This window comes from Rhyacophila brunnea, unplaced genomic scaffold (assembly GCF_057557595.1).
Source record: "Rhyacophila brunnea isolate RB1 unplaced genomic scaffold, BYU_Rbru_1.0 scaffold_6, whole genome shotgun sequence".
NCBI lineage: Eukaryota > Metazoa > Arthropoda > Insecta > Trichoptera > Rhyacophilidae > Rhyacophila > Rhyacophila brunnea.
The window spans coordinates 46,492,460-46,512,025 of record NW_028233276.1 but is presented as its reverse complement, the minus strand read 5'-3'; the positions used below and the strand labels follow the sequence as shown (position 1 = coordinate 46,512,025).

The following is a 19,566-nucleotide window of genomic DNA, read 5'->3' as shown; positions in this document are numbered from 1 at the left end:
TAAAGAGATTGGACAGAGTGGACCCAATCGGGCCTCGCGCCCTATGTTACTCAGCGTGTCGCAAGAAAAAAACATAAAATAATAAAACTACAAAAAAAATATTTATAATTTTAATCAAATATTTTACTGTAAAATACGAGGCACATGTGCTGTATACAGTACTGGATTTATACTTAAATGGACCCTGGGCGAATGAATATGTATTGGGCAGTAGCGAAGGGTAGAGGTAGGCTATTAAGATCCGACATAAATAGTGCACACTTTGTCAGACGTATTCGTTTTCATTGCACTAAGTCTACAATATTGTGTAAATAGTGTTCATTATTTTTTTAAATTCAATTAAACCCTGCTTTATCCAAGCCATAGTAGATACCTAATAGTAAAAAAATATTCGTTTATTTATAAAAAATATAAAAATATGCCATTAAACCATGCATAATTTTAGATATTTTATACATATAACAATATTTTTTGTCGATTATGGTTTTGTAGGCAAGGCTTAATGAATTTTAAAAACCTAACCAAAACCATCTGTAAAATATATTCTTAATTCAACGAAAACAAATAAGTACTTATAACTAAAAAAGTGTGCACTATTTTTGTCGAATCGCCCATAACATACCTAAATTATAATGGTTTGATTCAGTCAGGGTTTAATTTAATTTTAAAAACTAACCAGCACCATCGTGGTTCTAGCAACTAAATTATTAATATATACGTGCGTTACTATGGAAATCAAAATGACATTTCAATATTCTATATTAATTTGTTTGTTTGTTGCAAAATAGCAAAAAAATGATTTGTTGACAATTGCGTTATTTATCCTAAATTATTAATACTTACATATAATTGTCAAGTTTATATGATTCAACAGAAAATTTAAAAACGTGATACCTATATAAAAAGTTCTTTTATCTTAATATAATATACATATCAGATTAGAAAACTATATTACAATTTTTGGAAAATTATCGAGCGCTCTGGTTCGTAAAATTTTCTATTTCAAGCGCTGGTATGTACACATTTTGTTTTAGGATGTTTTCTGATAATATATAGGTTTGTTAGAAAATATATGTTCAATTAACAATATTGCATTATTTTTATAATTTTTTGAGTTATTTTTATATCATTAAGCTACCGAATAACCCTGAGTCTTGAAATTAATTTTGAAAACAGTCGTAATTTAAAATGGGAGCCCTCTTATGCCCACTTTAAGAGAGTCTTCAATTCATCAGATAAGTCGAAACATCGCTCACGGGGACGATCGAAAAAATCGCTCAGTGCTAATTTTATTCGCCAATATGAGATGTGGCATCAATCACCCTATGATTTATCTCCACGTCATCTTACCTGTATGGAGAATTCTTTCCAGTTTCTTTTTATGATCGCGCATTATTTGTCGAGTGGACTTTTAGAGAAGTTTCGGTACCTATCTTAAATTACTAACCATTAAAAGTTTTTACCATAGATGTAGTAAATACTTAAGATCATACTTCAGTGAAACGGCAAATAATCTTTTATACAAGATATTTTTATACAAGAAATCTTAATACAAATTAGTATACCAAAAGAAATAATTTAACCGTAAACCATTGTTTTACCTACACTTTTATTTTTTACAACGTTTTTTTTAGGTCGTATTCTTATTTTTCCGGTGGTTGTTTGTCCGGTATAAATCTTGCAATCGATTTTTAACTAACTTCCCGACTAGCTAGACATTTGAAACTTTTAGAATATATCAGAACATGATGCCAATGCATTTTTTAGTACTTTTAGCAATCTTTAAGTAGAATTGAATTAATTTTTAGTTAATTCTGTTTTTTATGAAAAGTAATTTCGATACCATTATTGGTTGCTAGGGGGTCCTGGCAACTAAATTATTAAATGATATAAAAGTGCGTTACTATGTAAATCAATATGGAATGACATTTCATTATTCAGTATTTCTATCAAGTACAATGTTTTTGATCGTTTACGCTCGTCAAGTCAAGTTTATATGATTCAAAACAAAATTTTAAAATGTTGTATATAAAAAGTTCTTTTTATCTTGTAATTATTTTTAGTTTTAGTTTCCTCTAATCCTTGCCAATCCAGTGCCACCAATTTCAAATTTTTTGGTCAAACCTCCATAAACTCCCCATATCATCAGTCTAGCCATCTCAGTTTTGACCTTCCAGGTCTTCTCTTGTATGCCCCAAAGGATGCGTGCATGACCTGTCTCGCTGGTAAATGTAATGCTCAGCATTCTATGGATTTGGCATATCGATTTCATTGTAATGTAGGTACATATTATCATCATCATTAGCCGGTGTGGATCCACTGCTGGATGAAGACTTCCACTGGCTCCCTCCACTCTTCTCGGTATCTAGTACTTAGCTCCCACGTATATCCACCGAATTTATTAGTTCTTCTATCCAACGAGTTTCAGAGCGACTCTGTAAGGCTGTAGGATGGTAGCATAATGGCATTTGTTCAACGGTTGTCGACTCGAAGAGCAACATGTCCAGCTGGGCAGCTATAGAACCTAGTACTATTTATTTTATTCAACGAATAATTCACAAGATTTGGGAATGTAACATTCTTTATATTGAACATATTATATAATTTGAAAACACCTCATATATTATATAAATACTAGAAAAAATCTTCACAGGCAGTAGTTATAACTACATACTATGTAGATATTCAATAAAGAATATTACATATACTCTAGTATTCATTATAGAAAAGAGTGTGTTCTGGAGAGAATGTGACACTCTGTACACTTGTGGCGCCACCTCGATCGTTCTGTCGCCATGGCCAACTCTCTCTCATCCAATTTGGCGAAAAGGTGACAAAAAATCTGTTTGTTTAACTTACATTAATATGAAATTTCGGAATTATACTTATAATTATAGGAACCCAAAAAACGATGACATGTTGGCCAATGGTCCTTTGGCAGCTCTTTGAAAAGATGGAAAATAATTACAAGATAAAAAGAACTTTTTATATACTCGTACAACGTTTTTAAATTTCCTGTTGAATCATATAAACTTGACTTGACTAGCTTAAACGATCAAAAAAAATTGTATTTGATAGAAATAATACTGAAATATCATTTTGACACTCATATTGATTTCCATAGTAATGCACGTATATATTAATAATTTCCTAGCAACCAATAATAGTGGATTGGATTACGAATATCTTCCGAAATAACTTTTCATACAATTAACTGAAAATGAATTTAATTCTACTTAAAGATGGCTAAAAGTATTAAAAAATGCATTGGCATCGTGTTCTGATATATTCCAAAAGTTTCAACTGTCTAGCTAGTCGGAAGTTAATTAAAAATCGATTGCAAGATTTGTACCGGACAAATAAGAATACGACCTAATAAAAACGTTGTAAAATAGCTGGGCCTCAGTTTTATAAAGATATAATTAAAAATAGATTTTACGATATATAAAACAAGAGTAGGTATTTAATTAACGAATTGGCTGATCGGCACATAAGCTGTAGAAATAAATGCCTGATTTCAGAAGGATATAGTAGGTAAATAGGTGGGTAACGACTTCGTGTTGGAAACGTCGCGAAACGCTGCTTTCAAAGATAGAATTAAATGAATAATAAAAAAAATCTTTTCCTAAACGTCGGGCGGTCGAAATGTCAAAAAACTGTTACCCCCTCTGTCAAGTGAGCCGCTTATATTGTTTGTGGAGTGAATAAACTAAAAATCGCTTTCCATCGAATGCCTTGCCTCGATTTTTTTGCTTTGCAAATTCACTTCTGTAAGAATACAAGCGATTGTCCTTTAAAGGAATTACTAAATTAGCCCTGTCAAGATATTAAAACATAAATATACTCTTCATGTTTTATTGATAATGTGTATTTTAAATTTAATTTATACAGACGCACACATAGAAAAATATATGGTGGGGTCAGTTCAAAAAAATATTCATAATAATTGATTATTGTTTTTTTAAGACAGCGTGAAGGGTTGTGGTTGAGGGCCCACCTGATTACAAGCCTGGGCATAGACAATCCATTTATATAATTTTAAAGCTCTATTATTTCTTTATAGTTATGCTAAACATTCGATGACTACTTATATATAAAAAATAGTAATCATTTAAACCTCTCGATCTAATGGTTTAGAATAGTGATCGTCAAACGGTCGCTCGCGAGCTACCGGTAGCTTGCGACGGCGTTTTCGGTAGCTCAGGATATTTTATCATATTTATAAATTTGTTTCTCAAATTTTATTATTGGATTCCGAAATGAAATATTTCTCGAACTAAGTTTCAATGGAATGTTTAAAAAGTTGGTTGCCTCAACTGTAGAATCTGTATGGTCTTTCGTCCCAACAGAAAAGTATCCAATTTCAGTTCGAATTGCGCTCAAAACGAAGGTATTGTTTTGTTCTACCTATTTATATGAATCAACGTTTTCCACTATCATGGTGGTTAAAAGTGAATATAGAAACAAATTCAAAGATAATTGCATTCGGATGGGAGCGGCAAGGTACTCACCGAGAATTATTGCAAAAATTGTGGGAGGAAAATAAATGCCATTCTTTTCGCTAATTATTTTTACTTATATATTATATATATTTTTCAATTATTATTTTGTTTATAAATAAATAATTAAAGAAGGCATTTTATATTTTATTGGAAATTCGATGTACTAATTTATTTTAAGTATTATAATAATATTATGTACCTAAGGTACGATAAAGGACGATGATAAAAAATTATAAAGAAGGAATATGTATAAGTAGCTCACCAGACAATTTCAATTTTTGAAATTAGCTCACATCCTTATTGAGTTTGGAGATCACTGGTTTAGAATATAGTCATAATATTTCAGTACATCCGTGTGCCATGGTTTTGTTTACTTTTTAAATTATTATTTTTTCAACGCATGCATAAGACAATTAGGGAATTATATAGTAATATATTTACGGTAGTAAATTATACCTATTTGCAATCTCTGTGGAAGGAACCATATCTGACGGATATTTTGTTATTTAGAAAGTGGGCAGGATTAACACGTGTTAATATAATTCTAAAGATACTGATTAGGTACAAGCTATGTCCTAATTATGATTATTTTTAATAATTATCGATATATCATAATATATTGAGTGTTCAAATTATTTTTCCTTAAGTATATCTGATTGGTACTTTTAATCATGGCTCTAAATGGATCGGAGCTCACCGGAGCGCCGTTCCGATTCATAAGATCCCCAAAATTATTGCTCCGTCTAGTGGAAAAAAATAATTTGCCCGTCTCGGCTAAATAGGCCATTACTTACAAAAACACACTTATTTTTATAAAATACACTTAAAATTAGATAGGTTAATATTTTCATAAATTTATGAAGCGCTCCGGTTCGTAAAATTTCCCATTTCAAGCGCTGCTTTTAATGTAAGATAATTTTATTTTGTATCAACTCTACAAATGTTTTACCTGTAAAATAGATAAGGTACCAATCTGCCCAAGTGAAGAAAACAAATTAATAGTGTCTATTGTCAATTAGTCATAATATGGATATCTAATCTAAGTCACTTTGTATCTCAACCTTAGAAGCTGTATCGTATATCTATATGTAGGTACAAGATTTTAAATTATCTGTATATTTATAATCCTCAAATTATTGTGAGTATAATAGCCGACAATCGATTCACACATTTGTCGATCAAGAGAGAGACGCGGTCAGCGTTTAGGTTGTCAGCATATATTTAACACTTTCGATCCAATACCTATATAATATAATTCCCTAATAAAAAATGGTACATGATTTTATGTATTTCGACAGGTCTGATTTCAGTGATTTCACCATAGGACTAAACGAGGCTCCCAGGAACTAAAAAATCAGATTGCCACGAATTTATAATATTGATCAAAATCAAAGTAGGTATTTAAAAAAAACGCCGTGTTCTAATATTTTTTGTACCCCCAATATTTGATTACACGTAAATGTAATCATATAATTGATATTCTAACGGATTTAAATTCAAATTTCATCAAGTACCTACCTTCGGTCAATAGTATTGATAATATATATATTTTATACTTACGAGCACCTACTTGCTAACTTACTTTTGAATCATTCATAATTGTATGTAAATATATATTATGATATTGTATTTCTAATTTACTTAACTATCTATCTTATTACAATGTTTTTCTTAGCTCCAATTCTTATTTGTCCGGTGGTTCTTTGTCCGGTACAAATCTTGCTATCGATTTTTAACTAACTTCCTAACTAGCTAGACATTTGAAACTTTTATAATATATCAGAACATGATGCCAATGCATTTTTTAGTACTTTTAGCAATCTTTAAGTAGAATTGAATTCATTTTCAGTTAATTCTATTTTGTATGAAAAGTTATTTCGACACCATTATCGGTTGCTGGTCTCCCGACCCGGTCTGGGATCCTAGCAACTAAATTATGAATATATACGTGCGTTACTGTGGAAATCAATATGTCATGTCAAGATGACATTTCAGTATTATTTCTATTAAGTACAAATTTTGTTGATCGTTGAAGCTAGTCAAGTCAAGTCAAGTTTATATTATGACTCAACAGAAAATTTAAAAACGTTGTATATAAAAAGTTCTTTTTATCTTGTAATTTATTTTGCTATTTTTGCTATGTTTTTATTAGGTACCTATTTATAAGTGTTATTTGGACATAAATTATTATTTGATCTCAATACTATACAGTGATACGGCCAAGTGCATATCGTCACTGTTCTGGCAGAAGACACTAATTCGAAAAAATGACATATTATTGAGTTAATTATACCAAAATCAGGGCTCGAAATGGACCGGAACGCACCGGAGCGCCGTTCCTGTTCGTGAAATCGGTAAAATTATCACTACGTCTCGTGGAATAAACAATTTGACCGTCTGAGCTGTATAGACCATATAATTGAAAATCTAACACACTTATTTTATGAAAAAAACACATAAACTTTGATAACTTTACTATGTAAAAATCTTCAGAAAACTGTCGAGCGCTCCGGTTCGTAAATTTTTCCATTTCGAGCGCTGACCAAAATGTTCCTTATTTCAAACTTTACCGTCTGGAAACCTTCTTAATAAATAAACAGTCTTTGTTTTAAAGTCATCCTTTTTACGATTACTTAATAAACTCACATGATAGACCATTTCAAACAATTTCAAAGTCAAATTACTAAAAACTAGTATTCTCCAGTAGTTAGTGTGTTCTGCCAGAACAGAGACGATATTATTTACAAATTTCCGGATATGCAAATATCTCCGTTAAGGGTACATCCGGCCCCTTGTGTTCATCTACGATAATAATTTATACCTACCTATTAGCGTTCGGTTCATTATCGCTTTTCATAAACTATATCTTAATAGTATTATTTGAAAACGTAATAGTATCATTAGATTCAATGAACAATTTTAGAGGGTTTAGCCTTTACCAAAAATCTTCATTAGTACATATGATTCAACCTTTTAGTCTACAGTACTTATAATATACGATGAGAATTTTGAATACATTTTTCATTTTATTTTTTTCAATGTATCAAATAGACATCAGAGGGTTGTTTGAAATGAGATTCAGCTACCGTTCATCTACTCTAGGGCGGACGGTCCTCAAATACAAAATATATCGAACCTTCTGCAGTATCAGTCGACAAAAAACATAACAATTCGATCAGAGGTAAAATGATGACTGGAGTGATGCAGCAAAAAATGCATTCAAACCGTATTGATGCAAGCTACCGCTGCTAACTGACCATCGCTCCGTGTATTTTTGACTCATAAACATACAGCAAACCTGAAAGACTAATACTTTTTTAGATTTTTACCAATTTTTATCTATATAAACTTTACTTGGGCCCGCAATCGTATTCCAAGTAACAGAATATAACGCACAAGCTAACTTATTTGCATACTTATTATAACTATACATTAGTATGGTCCTTGTAGTTAATATAATATAATACACCTATACTATATTATATCTTTCCGCGTATCATTTTAATCGATAACTTCTTCGAAATAAAACCAATGGGTAGGTACATTGCTAAAAAAAATAAGTGAGTATATTTAATTAATATATTATGTAATACTCAAACAACATAGTTGGAATTTTCATAAAAATTTAATAAACTTTATGTATGATTAATTTTTAGAAGTTATCGAATTGAGTGTCATTTACTTATAACTTCAATACCTACGTAACTGACGATGTATTTAAGATATTTTCAATAAACAATTCTGCATTCCTAAACTTTGTCTAGATACGTATTTATATTAATTTTCTATATAATAGTAAGTAAGTAGTAAGAAAGTATCAATAATAGTAAGGTACTTATCTAACATTTTTCTTTGTTCATTTCATGTTAATTTACCGTAAATTATAACACCTTTTCTCATATCATGCTATCCTAATACTTTGTAATTATATGTAACACCTAATTTCGGCATCACGTTCAATAATTCTTTCAACTAATTTTATGGTACCGCAGCTAAATCAGTTTTAGCACATATATTTTTTATTATATATTTCATATATTTTATATTCACACAATAAAATAGACTGTGTTCACTGAAAGTGACGACAATATTGAAAAATATTAAATTCATATCGAGTATGGATGGTTTCCACAAAATGATCGACAACATACTTCAAATTGTAGATTTCACTATGGAAATAAATAGTTCTTACTTGTCAATAGATTATTGAAACACTAAAATCTACTTTGCGGTTAAATTAATTAAAAGAATATCTTAACATGTGAGTATACCTACCTAATAGTATAAGAAAAAAATCTATACAACATAAATGATCAATTTGATGAAAAGTTTTAATTATTAGGTATATATATATAAATCATACCTATTATATAATTGCATTTTGTGTCTTTTTTCGTCATTTTAAGGTTAATTAGGCAAAAACCGATATATTCTAATATCACAATCAATCTAAGGTGTAGGTTAACCTATAAGTCAAACACATTGTTGAAAAGATTTTCAGCAATAAAACATTATAGTGGATCGCATTGTTTATTATTTCATATCTATTTTTTACACAAAGGTAAATAATTTTAAATGTTAAAATAAGATACCTTTAATAATAATTATAAATTCATATTCTCATACTCGACCAAATATTTCTACAATAATGACATATTTTATTTGACAGATCTGAAATATGTCGTGACCACAGCCGACTATAGTGAAATTAGCCATAACTAATGATTATTTTACTGGGTGAATTTCCTCCATTTTTTATTTTGATTAGTTGTCAAAACTAAGTTTACTTATATTAAAAAAATGTGATATGTTACTTTTGTTTGGTATTACTTATTTAGTTTATGTGAAAATTATTTTTAAAATTTTTGAGCATTTTTTGTAAGTGTGAATTTTGACAAACGCGCTGTGCGATTAATTCCCTACAAATAAAAATATTTGGAAAATTATTAGAAACAGTTTTTTTCATGATGTAACTAGAGACTTTCTTTTTGTGGTACCTAAAGCAGAATTTTTACCAATGATGGCGTTTTGTGGGAGTTTTGCAGAATTATACAGCGGTCGCGATTCACGATCCTCAGCCATGAATAAAAACACTGAAGACGATTCAATAATTAGATGTATTTCTACTTGATTTACATCATGAGAGAATTTATTGGCTTGAATATCTGTTGGTACATTTATCGACTCTGTGCAAATGAATTAGGATTCAACAAAAAAACCAGTTGCAGACGAAATGTAAAAGGTTTTATCAGCATTCTTGTTGTTTTAATGAGGTCTACAACATTTTACGTCCGTCAAACGAGATCGGTTGTGAGTTTTTACGCGGACGTGTAATGTTATATGATATTTTGTTAGGTAGATACTAGGTAGATACTAGGTAGGTACTAGGTAGGTACTAGGTAGGTAAATAAAATTTATCTACGTGTACTCATTACTCCTGATAAAAAGCATTTATTATTAAACGTTACATTTCTTTTGACCAATAGGTAAGTATACACCATAATGATAATTTAACGGAAAATTTACCACCACGAATGATAAATAGACTGCAGAAAAAACCTAAGTTATATAACTGATAATATTTTACAGTAGACAACTTTTTTCTCCTATCTTACCATTGATAGAATATTTTAGATCAAACTTGTATGTTTTACTTGTTATATTCTAGTATCTAGTAGGTATGTATACTATATATTAATGTATTATATAATTAACAATAACTTTCTTTTCGAACATTTGATAATCCATTTTCATGTTAGGTACATAGATAATTTTAATGTGACAATTGTTAATTCACGTAAAGTATTATGTATGTTCAATAATTATAAAGCTACATTCTTAAATCTTGCGAGTTATTCGTTAATAATTAAATTATTAATTAAAAAATATTAGCAAGTTCAAGTAAGTTACAATAAAAAATCTTGGAGTGATCCTTGACGTCGGTTAGTAATTAAAGTAATACCTACTTTAAGTAAGTATTAATAGCCATTAGACAATTTAGTATGATTCCGTTAGCATAGTGGTCTATGTACATGGTCGAGATACCCGAGAGATGCAGGTTCGATTCCTGCGGGGTGTCTAACTTTTTTCAAAAAGATTTTTTCTATTGGTTATAATATATTTTCTCAGAAGTGTTTTCAAAATTATGTATGTTAGTAAATAGAGACAAAGTAAAGGAAGATTATTTTATGATAGTAGTCCAGTACAAGTCGCTTGTCGTGTATGTAGGTTGTATAAAATCGATAAAAGAATAAAATGCATTCGTAACAAATAAAAGCTTCGGGGTGTATAAACTTGATAATAGCTGCACATTTCGTAATGTATGGAATCGTCTGAATGAGTGTATCTAAATAATTTTGCAAACTTACAATTTATTAAAAAAATATCCTTAGCTGTTAGGTGTATTTAGGTTCCGAATAGTAGAAAATAATTTCTCCAACGTCTTTGGTACAGGTCAATAGTCAATATTTTCCGACGGATACCTACGTACTGATGCTTTATATTGTTGTTTGATTTAATAAAACGATTTTTTTTGTAGTACTTATTCCACTTCTAATCAATAAATTAGGACCGGTTTCGTCCGTCTCAAAGGGACATTTTCAACTGATGCTTTACTTATATAGAAACTAAAATGGGTTTAGTCAGTAGTTACAAATAATATCTACAGATACTATTTAAGTCACGTTTTTATTCATTCTATTAATAATATACTATTCTACCTTCTACATATAACAGTAAGTACATAATATGTCAATGTATTTTTGTAATAATACTACCTATGACATTATCTTCCAGCAGCGAAATATTATACCAATCATTAACCATTATTGGCGGTAGGTAAATAATTATTATGAAATAAAATAAAATATTCATTACTTAATCCAAAATTTAAAAAAGACAGATTTCGTCCGGTAGATGGACATTGTGAATCAGGCGCGCATACAGAAAAATGATTTGCAAGGGTCAATTTTAAAAATGTATCCATAATATTTTTTTAATAATTTTAAGACGGTGAGAGAGGGTGCTGTTAAGAAAATCTAGCAGGTCCCAATGACTGTACCGCCTACTACACATATCTTCAACTATGGGATGCCACATTTTTCCAGGTACATTCGTCATACCCAGACATTCAGCACGTTGAATCTTGCAATAAATACCTGGTCTACAGGTATAACTAATGCTGTTAACTTATGAGATATTGCGAGTTGTCGCATCCACAAGTAGTTATCGAATGCGTATGGCTTAACGGTCATAATAATTATTATGATGATGTCCGTTTGTATCTTTCGCGCTATGTTATCTTTTAGACATGCCGCATCGAAACATTTAAACAAACATAAAAAATAGTTACATCAATTTATGAGTGCCACGGGTCTTCCAGTGGTCACCGGCTTTTATTGGTGTAGGTACAATGCTGAGAAGAGTGGGGCCAACCCTTAGACTATAGATACATCTAGACGCCACCCGTTGCATTGCTAAATGAAGCTGCCGTGCGTTTGGTTTGTGGGCGAACGAACGCATTCGTACACAAATGATTAAGACCATAGACCATTTCGCTAGTGCTCGCACTAGACGCTCAGAATTATAATATAATTTTCTATTTTTTTACGTTATATAGTATTTTTAAGAGGTCAAAATGCAACCATTAGGTAAAGATATCCATAATTTAAGTTATTTTAAAGAAACATAGGTCACTGATATTAAAATATATAATAATATACAAATAAATTATCACGAACATGTATCAACTACCTATGAAACGTAATACCATCTTCTTGCTTATCAGTACGGCAACCACATTTTAATACAACACACAGAACCATCTTTTCTACTTAATTAACTAAAAATATTTACCACTGACTTTATGTTAAACACAAAAAATATCAATTTTAGCAACACGCGCTCGCAGGTTATCGACGCTTAGTTAAGCAACAAACTAAGATTTGGCGGCGACACCACACCAAATCATCTCACATATCTGTAAGCCTTTTATCTTACTCTAGCGCGTGTCGCAGAGATTATAAGGGTGCCGAATACTTTCTCACTCGCACTTATGCATCGTTTTTGTTCAGGCCTTGGGCCAACCCGTTCTGGTAGCTTTTCGACAGCCAAATCATCCAGGTCACGATCCTCAGTCGTAATGTTTTGACGAAGAATAAAAAGAAGTAATATTCCATTTACCTAAATAAAATGTGTTTTTTCCGTGTCTGGACAGGTGTTTGTAATGCATATTATTATGATTCCTTCTAGGCTCTAGTTACGTTTAGCTATAAATGAATTCATACCACTTTAAATACAAATCTTGGTATCGGTAACTGCCGTGCGTTTAATATGCATACAAATCTATTTGAAAGGCTTCATTCAAAGCCCAACAGGTTGCGCTTTCATCAAAGAGCCTAAGCACTTCCGGAAATGGCGCTAAACATCCCGTCACCCCTTCGCGTGACTTATGAAAAGCGGAAGGCGGGTAACTGCTACCCGGAAATGACAGTGCTGCTCGCTATCGAAATGTTGCAATTATGCAGGGTGCGTTATTACTTATTAGCATAAGAAATTTTCATAGATATTAAATTTATTCTTCTGAAAACTTGTAGCAATAGAGAAGGGTGGAGGTAGACTGTTAAGATCCGTCATAAATGGTTCACATTAAACTTTGTTAGTCATACGTAATTGTTTTTACTGAGTAAGACCACAATAATTTAAAGATAGTATTGGTTAGTTTTTAAAAATCAATAATTAAAACTTACCTAACCCGAACTATAATAGTTTTGGTAGGTATATTATTTTGAGCGATACGACAAAATTGTGCACACTTTTTCATTCATACATTTATGTGTTTTCGTTGGATTAAGAATACATATTACACATATTGATGGTTATTTTTTCATTAAGCCCTGCCTAAAGCCGCGTTGACATGGTCCAAGTACGATCCAAGTACACTTGGATCGAGTGCCATCCAAGTGACAACTTCATACTATTTATTCCTATCCAAGTTAACTTGTATGAGTAGGACGCGGTCCAAGTAGCTTGTATAGGAATAATTAGTATGAAGATGTCTCATACGAGTGCACTCGGATGGCACTCGGTCCAAGTGTACTTGTTCGTACTTACACCGTGTCAACGTGGCTTAACCAAACTATACACTATACTTATGATGTATGATTCCATTGCATAATTTTAGATATTTTATAGATAGACCAGCATTTTTGACTATTATCTATTATGGCTTCGTTTTTGCACGGTTTAATCGAATTTTAAAAACTAACCAAGAAAATCTGTAAATTATAGTTTCAATTAAAACAAGTAGGTATGACTGAAAAAATTTAGTGTGCACTAATTTTGGCGTATATAAACAGCCGACATCCACCCTTCGCCATTGAATATCTAGATACCTGTAGGTAAGTACCAATGGAGAGTAAAAACTCAGAACGTTAAATATTTTGATACTAAGAGAAAAGTTATATTTGCTCATTGAATCGATAAGTCTAATTATAATCTCACAATAAGTTAAATCACATTAATTTTTGTTTTAATTATTTAATTAAATATTTATTAATGTATTTTTTTAATTATTAGGTATATTTTATAATTTAAGCTTTCAATTAAATATTCCCGTGCCAAATGAGGAGGCCTCAAAAACTGACAGCAGTTTTGTTCTCTCATACCCAATACCGCATCGGTATCTGTCTTTTAAAAAAAAAAATTAAATACATAGAACAAGTACCTAAGAACTTACCTACCTAAAATAGACTGTAATCACTCAATCAGTATCAATGTCTATGATAGATTTTAATAAATTAGTAACTATGGTAGTTTCATTTTATGCTCGTGTATGTATTACAAAATGAAGATTTTAAAAATCATAGTGCCATCTAATTTATTACACGATGCTCGACGGACGGAACGTTATTAATTTATTGACCAATGCACTTTTCTATACCAATATAAAAATTCACTAACTTAGGTATTATAATTATATTGTGTACAAAAACATTTCACATTATTTATAAATTAAACTTGTATATAATATTATTATGGCCATGATTTCCAACCAGGCCTGGTTCCATGACAAAACAGAACAGTGACAAAACAGAACAACGATAAATATAACTATGACCTTTCAGGAAAAATATAAATTTAATATTGAAATTTTCCTATCTCTATTATGTTGATAGATTTTTAATAGCACAGATTTTCAATACGCCATAATAAATCAAATTATATACAGTGTTGCCGTACAACATTTCATTATGTTGTACAATATGTTTAAAATGATTGGGTGACTAGGTACAACGAAATAATGACCTAACCTAACCTAACCTAAATAGATTCCACAAAAATTATTGTTTCATTTTTCCCCTGGCTGTTCTGTTTTGTCACTGTTCTGTTAACTGTCAACAAAATATCGGTTGATTATTATTTACTAACCGTACTGGAAGTGAGGCAGTGAGTTACCGGATCATTTTTTAATTCGCAGAGATTGCGCTTTCTAAAGAGGAGATAAATTAATGAAGGGATGAAAATAATATAACCGCTTAGAATAGATTCCGTGAAAACTACATTTTGAATGCAGCAATAGAGGATATATTTTCATATCAATATACTACTAAAGAGTAAATAGAGAACGTATTGGCGGTCTATATGTAACCATTTTCTTTGTATATTATGACGTACAGTGAAACCTCAGTTTTATTCTATTATCTTACATATATGAAAATGAAACATTATGATTAATCACCTTGCTTCTCACTATGGCTACCACATTTAAACACAACATAGTTAACCATATTTTCTACTAAATTAAAAATGTTGACCACTAACTTTATATTATTTCACATAAAAATCTATTTCAATAGCACGTACTTACTCCTGGTTTACCCTAAGCAGATAAGTTAAACCAATATTTATGGGATTCATTTTTAGCGTCATTAAGTCGAATATTCGGTACTGTTCGGTTATGAGGAATACAGCGGCAAACACATTTTGAAAATACCTGATATACCTATTGGATTATTTGTTAGGTTAACCTAACTTAACCTTACCTAACCTTTCACATATTTTAATATTCTTTATATTTTCTTTATGTTTACATTATTGTGCTTAACTGTAAATTATGTAAATGAAATATGGACAATGTAATACTTAAGTAACAACCCTTATACGAAAAAGCAAGTAATTCAATAAACAAATTTAAAAAAAAAACCTAACCCAACCTAACATAACCTAAACTAACCAAAACTAACAAATAATCCAGTATATCGGGTATTTTCAAAATGTGTTTTCCGCTGTATTCCTCATAACCGAACTGTACCGATTATTTTACTAAATTCTCCTATTATAATATTATTAATATTATCAGTATTATCACACTTGAAAACATAATATTATTTTAGCGACGTGACAGTACTTGTTCAGTATTCAACCTTTTTCACTCGCACTTATAATTAGGTTTTGTCCAGGTCTTGGTTATAGTATATTTGTGAACGTAGGTATATATCAGAAGTTTAAAGATTTTATTTACATGCAGGTACATAAATATATACTAGGTACCTGCCCAGTTAAGCAAGCCACGCAGAAATAATAAATTATAGTACATAGCTAATAATTTTCACATAATATGCGATAAAAAATAGTAGGTACTTATGTAATAACACTTTGCACCTGTTGAAGGATGGCAAGTTTCCAATTAATATCACTGTTTGCTTCAAGGGTTCTGCCAAACAAAAAATGTTAAAAATCTCTGTATTATGAGAATATTATATTGTGTTACACTCCATATCACTGTAGGTAGTAGGGTAGGTATCTGTTATCTCTTAAAACAGTATGATCAGATAGTGTGATAAGTCAACAGCTATTATAGGTCCTACTTATTTGTTAGATTTAGAGATTTTTTTATTTCACAAATAGGTATTATTTTAATTTATCAATACCAAGTAATCCGTCAAAAACACCTACAATGTTGAAGAATAATATTTTTCTATGAAGGTGAACAAATTATGAGTCTATACTAATGATTAACTGCAAGTTAATTCGTATTATAAGTTTATTTGTAGCAAAGTTCACCGGTATGGTCTGAGATTTATTTTCTAGTGCTTCAATGTGATAAAAGCTCTAAAAATATTATTTAAATAAACAATAACGTAAAATTCCAAAAGTTAGTATTATTAGCAAATATGTATATAACTAAAACAAGAGTGTGAATAGTAGATCTTCGTTTGTATTTTTTACAATTTATTCAGTGGTGCTACTACAGAAAAGGTTAGGTTACCAATTACTTAATCGTCCTAAACCATAAGAAAAATATTCTGAAAGTAGGTACCTACTATTATTACTATGTACTTATATGTTTATAGTTGAATGTGCTCCCTTTATTAGTTAAAACTCTATTATATATGTATATTTAAAAGTGTAGGTACAACTGTATTATCCTATTAATTGCCGAAAAAAATATTATAATATTAGGTGAGGTACCTACCTACCTATTACAAGTTATTAGCATAAATAATTAGTATAGGTATAGCTATATACGTGTATAATAAAATTATATGTGGTTTAATGCATAATCCTTATAGTAGACTAGTGGTAGGACGCACGTAAATGAAACCGTGGGCCACGGGCTCGAATCCTACATATTGAAATAATATTGATTCAGTATGAGGACCAAACGGACTGGTCAAATGGTTAATTTTATGAAAAATGGCAGTTAGGCATTCACCCACAGAACAGATTCGCCAAAGACCAAGATTTTGACGGCAGTCTGGTTCTTAATTTAATGAGAGGCAAGCCATTAAACACAAGAAATACAAAGTTCCTTAGTCCCTTTGAATTTCATTAAATACCTACCTACTATGGAATGCTCTTTGCGTTTACATGACATATATCAATGCATATTATGATACCTACAGACGTGAATATTGAAAATAACATATTATTTACATAAGTTTATCGCATATTTCTCCACACTCTAGAATCGTAACTTATTAGAACTACACCAAAAAAGTAACGGGTAACGAACTTATTGAGTTCGGGCTCTGGATCAAACACATGTTGAACAAACAACACAAGAATTTTGTCATTGGTAGGATTCAAATGCGCACCCACGGCTGCTTAAAAATGAGCAATACTCATAGATACTATAGAATTAATAATACTATCATTATAAAAATCTTACTGTTTTAATTTTAACAATATATTAGTCCTAGGTAGTAGTATAAATTTCCTTGATCAGTAGGTAATAATGAAAATAATTATTTTTAATATAACATTGTATAAACGGTTTTACGCTTCTATACGATGAATAGGTATGTATTATGAATACAGCTATACCTATATAGTATAAGTATACCTACCTAAATAGTTGGGATTTCAAAATGAAACTCTATAAATAAAACTTACCGATAGTATGGAAATGGTTGAGGAACATGAAGATCCATCGGCATCCCTGCACCAGGATGGCCATGACCATAGTCATGCTGCATCACACCAGCGCCGACATGGTGCCCTAGCACGGCCGCCCAAGGGGAAGGCGCGAAGCCTCCAGGGTGCTCCATCGCGGAGACCACAAAAACTTCACTAATTAAATTTGATACCAACGATTCAATTATATTACACTGACATTGTTGATGCTCACTTGTAAATTTAATTTATTAAAATAATTAAATTTGTTCAGTTTTGCTAGAACACTTATGTTTTAGTAACATTCAAATTTCATTTGATATTCTATTCACTTTTTAACTTATTTATATTTGTTTTTTTTTTCACTCTAAGTTTAATTCACTGGATTTTTTTAAAACGCACCCGCCAATGTTAGGGTTGACTCACATGCATATTTTTATTTCCAAATTATATATTTATGATGATAAGAAACGGTCCTTTTAACGTGAAGATTCCGCACCTATTCATTCATTTCAATGAAATTAAAATGAAAATTAAATAAAATTCAGTCCTATCAATTAATTATTTGGTGGATGTTAGTTTGTGTTCTGGTAATTTTGTTACATGTAGGTATTAACGACAGCTATTTATTTGCCTTCTGTAAAATCAAATAAAATAAATTTATAGGAAACTATCAAATCTTTATAAATGTAATATTATTAAATTTATGATATACCAACATAGCCTTTTATTCAGAACGATCGATCGTGCCAGGTATTCATTTCACCTCGTATTCTTGTGTGTCCAGTCCTAAAATACTAAATTATTAATATATACGTGCGTTACTATGGAAATCAATATGAAATGTCAAAATGACATTTCAGTATTCTATATTTATTCAGTATTTCTATCAAGAACAAAAAAAAGTATTTATTAATACATAGAATTGTCACGCCTACGGTGGCCGCGCGGCTTAAGCGTTGAACTATAACGCCGTGGGTCCCAGGTTCGAATCCTGGGTCTGGCAAGTACACATATTGTTTTTCAATTTGTGTGTGTCAGGGTATGGACCTGATAGGTTGAGCAAGTGGCTGACATCCATTTCTCGTAAAAAACAAAATCTGTCAATACAAACCTCTACTCTGTGGAGGCCCATATGATCTTATTAGGATCGGACATGGTCGAAAGAAGAATTGTCAAGTTTATATGATTCAACAGACAATTTAAAAACGTTTTATACAAAAAGTTCTTTTTATCTTGTAATTATTTATATTCAATACAATTGGGTAAGTTATTCTGTCAATCAGCTGTTAAGTTGTAATAATTGCAGATCTCTATATTAACAAAAAATATAACACGATATGCGTACCTTCCCTATAATATACCTAGATAATATTTGATTGAGTTTTAAAAATAAAAAACAACTTGAATATCAAATGCACGTTTTTTGTAATAAATTTGAAAGTAGATACCTACCTGCCTACTAAAAATACTGTATTTATAGAAAAATCGATAAATACCCTCTTTTTTCTGAATTGCAGTCTAAATAATATATTTTTAAATGGAGCAGAAAATAGGTTATTATATCTTTAATTAAATTAACTTCAAAGTAATTTTATATTGCAAACTTTTTTAAAGCACGTTTTAAGTTGTGCTCTAAAATGTATTAGTGTTACGAGCGTAAGAGATA

General features: G+C 30.7%; 1 protein-coding gene across 1 annotated transcript in view; it reads right to left on the bottom strand.

Moving 5' to 3' along the window:
• The window catches only part of trh (PAS domain-containing protein trachealess), a 637,328-nt gene extending 619,111 nt beyond the window's left edge, over positions 1-18,217 (bottom strand). The window contains exon 1 of the mRNA XM_085957070.1: positions 17,898-18,217. Within this exon, the coding sequence (XP_085813196.1) occupies positions 17,898-18,052 (155 nt within the window). The 5' untranslated portion in view covers positions 18,053-18,217. The remainder of the gene's footprint in view (positions 1-17,897) is intronic.
• Positions 18,218-19,566: the final 1,349 nt, after the last annotated feature.